Consider the following 12,034-nt stretch of genomic DNA (forward strand, 5'->3'; position numbering starts at 1 on the left):
AATGATCACGTTCATGCAGTTAGTATTAGCAAGCAAACACGTGAACAGTTTTTGATAATTAGTGAGAATAGGCAATAATAATAATAATGAGTAGCTTCAGTGTATTCTCTCATTCACTCAGTCAACAATAATCGGGGAGTGATTACAGTGTGCATAGTTTGCACTGTGGATAATGTAAGATTGAACAGGCAAGATTCGACAGAACTCCCTGTCCTCAAGGGGATTGTGTTCTAGTAGGAAGTCATGTTGACCCTGGAACAACATTGGGTTGAACTGCATGAGTCCATTTTGTGAATTTCTTTTTCTAATGCATCAAATTTCCTGCTCAGGAATATTGAGAGTAGTTTATATTTGAAAAATAAACCTGAATCTTCTTTCACTAGGAGATTATCCTCTTAAATATTTCAAGGTAATACTTTCTCAACTACTTAGACAATTACAACTTTATAACTAGAAAGGTTTTTGGTACACTTCTTAGATAATCATCAAGTAATACTAACTGGACAAAATATGTTTAAACTAGGCCTAAACCTAGTTTAAACATAAACTATATAAACCAAGTGGTAAAGATTTTGAAACATAATCAATTCACAAAACAGAAAATGCCACTGGATATTAAATACAAAGTAAGCAGTAATGTTTTAATAATTACATGATTAATTTACTATTATATATTTACATAAAATATAAAATGCACGAATAACACTTAGGGTTACATACCTTTGCTATCATTTTTCTCCATTTCTTTTAGTGCTTGAACAAATGTCAGCTGACTTTCAGTGAGAGGCCAACTGTTATACAACACCAAACACTGTATAATGTACTTGTTAACCTGTGATATATAATGTAATGTTTAAGCACAAACAGTAAGAATAAACAAGTATAAGTCTAATAATTTATTCATTTAGGTACATAATAAATGCATTTTTCTGGATTGAATAATCACAATTTGATTAAACATTATCAGATGTTCTCCAAAATTTTGTAATGCCAGTCTATAAAATTTATCCTCACCTCCCCCACCAACAACCATTATCAATAATATCAATATCAACCTAGTATCAATAAGTTTTGCATCCGTGTTTAACAGTGAAACATTTATTTTACTTTTGTTACTTATCAATATCAGAATCAGAATTACATTAATCTCTTAAGAAAGACTGGGAACTTTGTATTGTTTTTCTGTTTTCTAGAACAGTTTATTCTTCAGAAGTCTATTAGATCTATCCTGTGAAGCCAGCTGAGTCTGTGACTTTTGGAAAGGAAAAACTTTGATTATCATTTCGGTTTTATTATTCTTTATTATTATTATTTCGTATTTTCTATTTTCTGTTGAAGCAGCGTTGACAATCCTCTCTCACTCCTGGAACTTTTTGTCCTAGGTTTTAAATTCACTAGCATAGAGTTGTGTGTAATAGTTTACAGGTTTTTTAATTTCTAAAACTGTTTCTTGCAGTTATACCTCCATCTAGTTTTGGTTCTGTATTTGATTTCTTTTTATTTCATTTTATTTTTCTTTTTACAAGAAGCATGTTCACTTACTAATTTTAAAAATGCTTAGGGTTCATGAATCTTGCTAAATTTTGTTTCTCATTTTATGAATTTTTACCCTCACTTTTATTAAAACGTTTTCTTATGTTTTCTTTGAGTTATTCTTTGGCACTTTTTCTAACTGTTTTGTTTCAATAGCTTAGCTCATTTGTTTTGAATCATTCATTCTTCCTAATGAATTAATTTAAAAGTGAACATCCCACTGAATGCTGTTTTAGATGTGGCTATAAATTTTTATTTGTATTTTCGAGTTGTTACTGCGTTCTTTGTATTCATGGTTTCTTTTGTGATGTTCTTTGTAACTAAAGAACTATTTAGCGTATTTTAGTTTGTTTCCACATTTATGGGAATTTAGGCTGTTATTTACTAACTTCTATATTATTGCACTATGTTCAGATAACACCTATATAATATGGTTTGATTTTTATTGAGGCCTCCTTTATGTGTTATGAAAAGTATAGTCTCAGTTTATTAAGGGAAGTGTTCTATATAAATATCTCAAGAATTAAGCTTATGCTTAAAACTTTCAAACCCTAGGGATCATATATGTTTTTTGAGCTTGGTCTATTGGTTTCATAGAGTTGTATATTCAAGTCTTCACCTGTGAATTAACCTTGTTTTTGTCTGTAGTCCTAAACCATTTTTGCTTTTTCTTCATTGAGTCTTGATACTTAGGTTATGTTATATGTTAGTTATGGTCATTTTTACTTGCTATATTCTTCCTTTTATTTGTATACAATATCCTTCATGAATTCTATGTGCTGAGATATTGATGTATCATCACAGTTCTCTCAGTTCAACTTTAAACTTTCTGTGCCCTTTTGCTTAAAAGTGTCACTTTTAGATTACTTATAGTTGGATCTTATTTTTTAATCTAATTTTAGTTTTTTCTTTTAATTGATTAATAATTTGTTTTTATTTATTGTAATTAGATTAGGATTTATTTCTGGTTTTTTATTTTATTTATTTCTTATTTATTTATTTATTTTAGTTAGTTTCCAGTGGATAGATTATGTTTTTTATTATTTTTAATCTTAATTTATTTTTGAGAGAGGGAGAGAGACAGAGCACGAGCAAGGGAAGGGCAGAGAGAGAGGGAGACACAGAATCCGAAGCAGGCTCCAGGCTCTGAGCTGTCAGCACAGAGCCCGACATGAGGCTCGAACTCACAAACCGTGAGATCATGACCTGAGCCAAAGTCAGAAGCTTAACCAACTGAGCCACCCAGGCGCCCCAGATTATTTTTCCTTCTATTGCTTTAAATTATGTGAATTGTCATATATATATACACACATATATATATATGTATATATATATACACACACACACTTAAGTCACATACAAATATATATATTTGTATGTCATATATATATTTATATATATATAACCTTAAGTCACATACAAATTAGTTTTTATTAATATAAGACCTTTCCCAAATTATAGAGCCTCATAACTCATACGTAACATAATATTTTTAGATCTACATTATAGGGTTAGTATATATATTAAATTTGCTATATATTTAAAAAAATCCCTGCACAGAGAAACTATTAAATAATGTCAAGTTCCTTAATTATGCTTATACTGGTGGCATTACACTAGTGGCACTGCATATAGAAAGAATCATATACAGTGGGGGCTGGGTGGCTTAGTCAGTTAAGCGTCCGACTTTCACTTGGGTCATGATCTCGTGGTTCGTGGGTTCGAGCCCTGCGTCGGGCTCTGTGCTGACTGCCGGCTCAGAGCCTGGAGCCTGTTTCAGTCTGTGACTCCCCCTCTCTCTGACCCTCCCCTGCTCACGCTGTCTCTCTCTCTCTCTCTCCTAGAAATAAATAAAACATTAAAAAAATAAGTTTAAAAAAAAGAAAATCATATACAATTCACTGACAGTTTTTATGGAGAGAATTATTATAATTTTGTCAGATTTTTAGAAGCAATACCATTCATTGAATGATTCTCTTAAATGTAAATATACCTGCTGTGGCATGCTAGCATTTTCTTCTATGGTGGGCACACTGGTAGTTTCCTCATCCAAAATAGGCTGACCAGAGTCTACCATTGCACTTGCAGGTCTACCCCTATAGGATTTCTGACTTCCTAGGGCAGATTTCTTCTTAATGTACAATTCTTGCTCCTTCTTGGGTGAAGTATGCATTGTGAGAATTTGCTTGCTAGCTGAAGAGGAGAAATATCACGCTTAAGTTAAAATGTGTGAAATGCATAGTTATGACTGACTGTGCTATTTAGGTATATCCTTTTACAAGACACTCAGAGGAATAGGTTAATTTGTTTTGTTTTAATGAGAAAAAAAGCAACATCACTGGCTTTGGAAATATGGTGTTAAACGAACTTACCACAATAACATGTGACTTGTATAGAGCAATGCATATTCTAAGCAACGACTGATTACATTAATTATGTTATATCAACAAAACTGAGCCTTATACAGCCATATGAAATAAAATATTTTACTATCCCTAGTCCAAAATACATCCCCAAGGACCCAGTTTCTTAGACTGTAAATTTTGTGGGAAATTACACATTGTATATTAACCTTATAGCATGAGTACTGGTAAAGATCTTGTTCCTGAAAATTCTATGAACTGTATTGACATTCTTTAAAATTCCCAGGAGATAAAGCAAAAACCTGAAGAGACCTAGGTTTAAGATTTGTTACTGGGTCACTTCAAAGCCTTCTACATCTTTGCAATGGAGTTTATTTCTTTAGTGGCCACAAATACCGTAGAAGAGTTGCACATAAGTGCCTGCTGGCATTTTGGAATTAAGATATCCCTGCATGAAGAAAACTATGAAATCTGTGTAAAGTGGATTAGAGTGAAGAAAACAGAACCAATTTAAAGAGTAGGAGCATCATTCAGACTAGCAAAATTTAATGGTCCTCTGATGGTCTTCACGTACCAGAAAGAAGATATAAATGGAGAGCAGGCAGATTTGAATGAAAAACCACACGTAGTAATGTGAACTGAGTACTGAAAACAACTGTGGGTATATTCAGGGATGAAGGTCAAATAATGGCAGCAAAGGAAACAGGATCAAAAGAATTGCTTAATTTGTAATTTCACTCAAGTTCGGCCTTACTAATCTAATATAGTACAGTTCCTAGTCTCCTGTATCTATCTAAAGCACTACATTTGTGCCATCACAGTGTAGAGTCTTCAGTTCTCTGCTCCTTGAAATTTTTGCTCATATTGGAAAGGAATATCCCTAAACTACCATGACAACTTGCACATTGTTTCCAGGCTTAATAAAGGAAAATAAAGAGAGGCCTTCTTTGGGTGCATCTATTTTAAAAAAGAAAGAAAAGAAAAAAACATACAAACAATAGAATATAGGTAAAAAGTTCTTTTTAGTAAGTTGCTTGCACACTTAAGATAAGCACTATTGGGAATGAGAGTTCAGGAAGGATGCTGGCTACAAATTGTTATGCAAAGGTCAACTATAAGATATAGTCAATTATTTAAAAAAAAACACAATGGCAGTATTCAGGAAAAGCACAAGGGATTTCTTGTTTTCTTGTTTATAACTTTCTGTTTCAAAATTTTCTACACTGGGAAATGTATTATCTTTATGGTCAGAATCAAGTTACTAAAATAACTGAATATATTCCTCAGTAACTCTGTTTTCCATTATTTCAGAAACAATTTTACTTTATGAATTAATAGTTCTTGTGACTATTACATTGAAAGTAATAACTTCAAAACTTCTGTTAATTTTAATACATAAGAGTATTTTCTAAAAATAATGAATGAAGGATAAAAGAACAGTGGAAACTTTTAAAATAATAAAAAATATTTCTTATTCAGAATTCTAAGAATTATATTATAATTATCTAATATCTTCAGAGACTAATTACACACAAATGCAATCAATGTTTTTAAAAACATTTTACTATAATTTCAGGTTTTACAGATTTAATGTTTATTTAATATTTTCTCTTAAATAAACCATTTAAAAATCAGTTATGTGAACATAAATATCCACTTATGGATCTAAATAACAAATTTAAAAAAAAAAAACACTTACATTGGGAGCTCACAGTTTTTTCACTCCCCAAGAAGTTAATTGCTGGGATTATAGCTTGGCCTTTCCCAGTAGAGCTGACAATAGTTTCTTCATTTTCTAAGATCTGTAGCTTGATGAAAGTATCTGATTTAGACGTGCGTACCTGCACTGTAACAGGATGTGGTGAAGCAACTTTAACTGAATACCTATAAGGAAAAACATTTGACTTGTAAGCAATTTATTGATCTCCCCTTTAAGTCAGTAAAAGAAACTGTATAATCAGCTGATATGATAATCTAAAAGTAAAACCATTTTGTAAAATTGATCCAAAACCTAAAAATATTACTGCTGTTGTAGACTTTGACAGAAGATCTCAATATACTACGGTAAAATGAAATAGGTATAGGACATTTATTAACATCAATTCCCAAACAGGAAATGCAACTTTTTGTTTGTATATGATAAGCACTTATAAAACATGATAGATCTGCAAACCACTGACACATCAGAGCTTTCCATTATACCCTCCTCTCCTGTTGGACAACAGCATCCTTCAAAGCTTCATTGTTTACTATGTTTTCTTTGACTCATAGAAATACAGAGAAATCAAAATTAGTACCCACCGCCTATACTCTTGACCATGCAGGTTAGGAACCTTTTACAAAAAGAAAAAATGTGTAGTATATTGCTATCCAAACCTCTCCCTTACTGCTACTGAGGAGGTTCTTGGTGTGTTTTTTTGTTTGTTTGTTTCTTTTATCTTGGTTTATTTTTTATTTTTTGGTTTTGTTTGTTTTGTTTTTGTTTGTTTTTTTACTATTTTAGGTGAATCTTCATAAATGTTCAGGACCCTATCAACTTCCAATTTGTCTATAAATTTGCTTTTCTGTGTATCCTTTTTCTCCTGTATCTTAAACCTCCTCCTTATTTTTTTTTAAGTTTATTTCTTTTATTTATTTTGAGAAAGAGAAAGAGAGGGAGAGTGAGCATTGTTGCCTTTAAGGTGAAATCTAAATCTCTTGCCTTATGAGGCCCTTCAGGAAAGGGCTCTTCCAACCTCTCTGGCCTTACTGCTTGCCATCGCCCCCTAGAACTCCACTTTGCAAACAAATATCTTCAGTTCCCTGAAAAGGTTACACACTCTTTAATTTCTGAAATCTCACATATGCTTATGAGGCAGTTCCCTCCACACCTTCCCCCCACTCTGCTTGACAGCTTTGGGACCAGCTTGTAGGACTAATTTAGGTATTGGGTTAAATACCACTTCTTAGTCTATTAGTGGTCCTGCAATGTGATACAATGGTTTCCTAACAGAGTAGTTAAAATATCTTATCACAATTGTTATTTTTAATTGCTGGTATATTTTCCTCCTACTTATTTCCTTTATTCCCTTGCTTTCTAATAGCCAATATGCAGATATAGGACAAGAGGTAGATGGATTAAAAAGAGAATTTTTGCTCCTTCTATTACCTTCAGTTCACATGTTTTCTTTTAGTATTCTTTCTAAACTTTTACCTAAATGTAAAGTATATAAAGAAGTATAAAAATAAAACATATGCTTGAGATATACTATATACTGTTCTGTAATTTAATTTTACTACTGAATATTTTACATTGCAAAAATGTATGCATGTTTTTTAAAAGAAAAAAAGTTTTAAAATAAAAATAAATAAAGGGGCACATGGATGGTTCAGTCGGTTAAGCATCCAACTTCAGCTTAGGTCATGATCTTGCAGTCCATGCTCTATGCTGACAGCTCAGAGCCTGGAGCCTATTTCAGATTCTGTATCTCCTTCTCTGTCTGCCCCTCCCCTGCTCACACTCTGTCTCTCTGTCTCTCTCTCTCTCTCTCAAAAGTAAATAAACAATTTTTTAAGTAAAATTTAAAAAATTGTAATACAAATAAATAAGAATTAGAGGCAAAAATCAGCCAGAATACAATAAATTATATTTGTGCATATATTGTCAAATAGACTTAGGTGTTTCTTTTTTTTTTTTTTTTTAAGTGTTTTATTTATTTCTAGGAGAGAGAGAGAGAGACAGCGTGAGCAGGGCAGGGTCAGAGAGAGAGGGAGTCACAGACTGAAACAGGCTCCAGGCTCTGAGCTGGCAGTCAGCACAGAGCCCAACGCGGGGCTCAAACCCACGAACCGCGAGATCATGACCTAAGCGAAAGTCGGACGCTTAACTGACTAAGCCACCCAGGCGCCCCTTAGGTGTTTCTTTAAAAGACAAATTTACCAATACATATCAAATCTTTAAAACATATAATCTCTTCAAAATAATAAATATTTATACAATAATCAATAATTTACTTTAATATTTATAATAAAATGTGCCTATCCTATCTCTATTAATAGTGTGGCAAATATAGACACGTGAAATTTGTACTAAAAACAAAAAATTACCACAAATTGTTGTATATTCATACAAATGATTACTATGTAATCAATAGTTTACAAAATGTCTTAATGGCACTGGGAAGTAAGTACACTGTAATGTTAAATAAAAAGGTCATATTATGGGGGCACCTGGATGGCTTAGTTGATTATCTGACTTCAGCTCAGGTCATGATCTCACAGTTCTGAGTCCCAGCCCCACACTGGGCTCACTGTTGTTAGCACAGAGCCCTCTTCGTATCCTCTGTCTTCCTCGCTCTTCGCCCCTCCCCCACTCACTCTTCTCTCAAAAATGAATAAACATTTATTTTAAAAAATCAGGTTACAAAACTTAAATTATGCTATGCTTTTAATAATGATAAACTGTGACTAGAATAAAAGACTCTAAGAAAATACAATAGGTTACTAACAGTGATCGTTTCTAGGTTGTTTGATTACAGGTGACATTTACTTCCTTTTTCTTAAAGTTTATTTATTTTTACTTTGAGAGAGAGAGAGAGCACATGCAGGGGAGGAGCAGAGAGAGAGGAAGAGAGAGAGAGTCTCAAGTAGGTTCTGTGTTGTCAGCGTGGTGCCCAATGTAAGGCTTGAGCTTATGAACTGTGAGATCATGACTTGAGCCAAAATAACAAGTCAGATGCTCAACCGACTGAATCATCCAGGTGCCCTACTTCCTTAATAATATACTTACATATTTATAATTAGCTGTAGTCAAGCCCAGAGCCTTGTGTATCTAGAGGCCTGTGTATCTCTGGCCGCAGTCACTGAAGGACAATATGTCAGCACCTATCTGGTGGCCAAAAAATGCCAATTTCAGGTATTTCCCTCCTGTCATATACTTATACCTGAATAAAATTTTCTTATCATTGGGTATGTAGTAATCTCTGATTTCCTTTATGGTGAAGCTATTGGATGGGGAGTCTCGAGATAGGCATGGGAGTGGAGTATAAGAGCCAATGAGGCGTAGTTTCCATCGTGAGGACAATACGTATGTGTCACCAGTAAATGCTTCAGCCACGAATGTGTAGCCTTTCTAGAGGAAAGAATTAGACAGAAGTAAGTCATACCATTACTGGTCTCTCAAATGTACAACATATGGCTTCACAGTATTAAATGCTTTATTACCTTGATATATGTAAATATCCTAGACCTCTTGATAAACGAAAATTACTAGCATTAGGTTTTGAAATCCCTTTTAGAAAGTCCCATCTTACAAGTTTTCGGAAAAGATGAGGAACTCTAACACTTCTGTTTGTTTGGTTCCCAATCTATAACACAAAGTGTGTAACTCTGGTAAAGGATTTCTTTCCTTCAATTCTTTTAATGCTTCCTTAGGCAGATTTTTATTATCACATCATCCTAGAGTATCCCAATAACCTCCTACTTGATTTCCCTGTTTTTTATTTACAAGGTGAGAAAAGCAGGAGTGCTCAAGGCATTCCCTTGAAATGCCAAACTGCAGTTAAGCTATCAAGTTAGTAGCAGATATGGTTGCAGGGATCCCACGTGTGAGTATGGGAATGAGCTCTTCAGGTTGCAGAAAGAAGCAGCTGAGAAACCTGGAGTGACATCATAGTGGGTAATAACTCGGTTCTACATAATTGGCTGTCCAAGCAGACCAAAATGTCAGTGAAGCAAGAGCATGATATCATAATGAGATATGTTGTGATGTTCAAAGCAATTCTGAGTTTATAATTCCAGACACTTCTTTTTTTTATTTTTTTAATGTTTATTTATTTTTGATAGAGAGAGGGAGAGTGTGAGTCGGGGAGGGGCAGAGAAAGAGGGAGACAAAGAGTACGAAGTAGGCTCCAGGCTCTGAGCTGTCCGCACAGAGCCCAACATGGGGCTTGAACTCTCAAACTGTGAGATCATGACCTGAACTGAAGTTGGATGATCAACCTACTGAACCACCCAGGTGCTCCAAGACACTTCTAATAAGGAAGAAAAATATAGATTTGGATTCCTTGCTTCTGATGCAAAGGACACTCTTTGAAGTGTTTAAATTTCCAGAAACAAAAATAAGAAATACATAAGACAGAATGAATTCAACACATTGCAATAAACATCTAGGAATATTAACCAGAATTATAATACTCATGAGATGAGAATTGTTACACCAGTGAAAACCTTTTGACATTATATTTGGGGCAAGGAACTAAAAGAAGATAAATCATATATGCTAAAGTATTTTTACCTGCAAAGTATAATGCACAGATTTATTGTTGTTTTCATTATTATGTGAGTTTGTAGTACTAATGCATTAAGGAAACAAAACAAAATTATATGACTCTGATTTTGTGTTTGTCTAGGCTCAGAAAATAATTTTAAGAAGGAAAAAGAGAGCTATAAAATAGTAGGATAGATATGGGTAAGTGAAAGTCTAAAGCTAAACCAGTAATAGGCCTTTAAGAGAGAACCTGAATATTCTAAACAACTTCAAGACTTCTGAGTAACAGTAACATAATATTTAAATATTTGCAAAAGACACATATAATAAAGGACCATTATCCAAAATATACAAAAACTCTTAAAACTCAACAATAAGAAAACAAGCAATTTGGTTTAAAAAAAAAAATTAACAGACATCTCACCAAAGAAAATACACAGATGGCAAATAAGCACAAAAAAAGGTGGTCCACATCCTACTTTATCAGAGAAACTCAAACAACTATGAGATACCACTACACACCCATTACAACAGTGAAGATCCACAACACTGGACGTATCAAATGCTGATGAGGACATAGAGGAACTCTCATTCACTGCTAGTGGGAATAAAAAATGATGCAGATACTTTGAAGTGTACTGTGGTGGTTTCTTACAAACTACACATATGCTTACTATTCAGTCCAGCAATAGTGCTCCTTGGTATTTACAGAGAAGAGTTGAATTGTGTCCATACAAAAACCTGCACACAGATGTTCTTAAGTGCTTTAGCCAGAGTTGCCATGACTTGGAACCAGCCAAAATGTCCTTCGGTAAGTGAATTGATAAACTTTGATACATGCAGACCATGGACTAGTGTTATTAAAAAGAAATGAGCTATTAAACCAGAAAAAGACATGGAAAAAATGTAAATGCATGTTTTTAAGTGAAAGAAGCCAATCTGAAAGGATTATATACTATAAGATTCCAATTCAATGACATTCTGGAAAGCAAATCTAGGCAGACAGAAAAAAGGTCAGGGATTGCAAGGGGCTGGAGGAGGGAGAATACATAGGCAGATCACAGAGGATTTTCATGGCTGTGAAAACACTCTTTCTGACACCATAATGATGGATACATGTTATTTTACATTTGTTCAAACCCACTTGAATGAACAGCACCATCACGGAACCATAATGTAAACTATAAGCTTTGGGAGGTTATGATGTGTCATTGTAGAGTGATCAGTGTAATAAATGTGGCACTCTGGTGGGTCTTGTTGATACTGGGGGAGGTTATGCATGTGTGGGGGCAGGACAATTATGAGAAATCTCTGTACTTGCCTGTCGATTTTGCTGTGAACGTAAAACTGCTCTTATTTATTGTTACTAAAACTTGTAATGAAGTCTTAAAAATTTTTTATTCATATTTTTAAGCCCTAAAACTACTCAAAAGAGCTGTTAGGTTTTTTTTTATGGAGTTAGTATTTTTAAAAAATTTACTATTCACTCCTATAAACTAGTATTCATGTTTTAATTTGTGCAAAATAATTCACAGAATTGTAGGCTGAAATGAACTTTCAAAGTCAATTACAGCCATAGCTCAAAAAGAAAGATGAAGAGGTACAAAATCATCCAGCCAAAGAATGAAGGATTAGAAAAAAAATGTCCCAACTTGCAGAGTAGGTATACACTACCTTTCGTTATCCTTCCCTCTTAGAGAAAATAGCCAAAAACACAAAGATGAGATTCAAATAGAGAGGCAACATGATTTGAGTGATCATCAGAGATTAAAGTTTACCATCCAGCAGGAATAAGGTGTCAAGTGTGTTTTAAGGAAATTTTGTAGCCCTAGAAATCCCCAGGGGTGGTGGGTAAGGAGTGGCCATGTAATCACAATCTTCTGAAATATTT

At 33.8% G+C, this 12,034-nt stretch overlaps 1 protein-coding gene across 1 annotated transcript in view; it reads right to left on the reverse strand.

Moving 5' to 3' along the window:
• The window catches only part of ADGB (androglobin), a 149,655-nt gene that overhangs the window by 31,097 nt on the left and 106,524 nt on the right, over positions 1-12,034 (reverse strand). The window contains exons 26-29 of the mRNA XM_039230921.1: positions 8,819-9,006; positions 5,596-5,780; positions 3,527-3,726; positions 721-832 (exon numbers count right to left, since the gene is read on the reverse strand). Coding sequence (XP_039086852.1) covers positions 721-832; positions 3,527-3,726; positions 5,596-5,780; positions 8,819-9,006 — 685 coding nt within the window. The remainder of the gene's footprint in view (positions 1-720; positions 833-3,526; positions 3,727-5,595; positions 5,781-8,818; positions 9,007-12,034) is intronic.

This window comes from Hyaena hyaena, unplaced genomic scaffold (assembly GCF_003009895.1).
Source record: "Hyaena hyaena isolate Hyena2069 unplaced genomic scaffold, ASM300989v1 scaffold_52, whole genome shotgun sequence".
Lineage (NCBI taxonomy): Eukaryota > Metazoa > Chordata > Mammalia > Carnivora > Hyaenidae > Hyaena > Hyaena hyaena.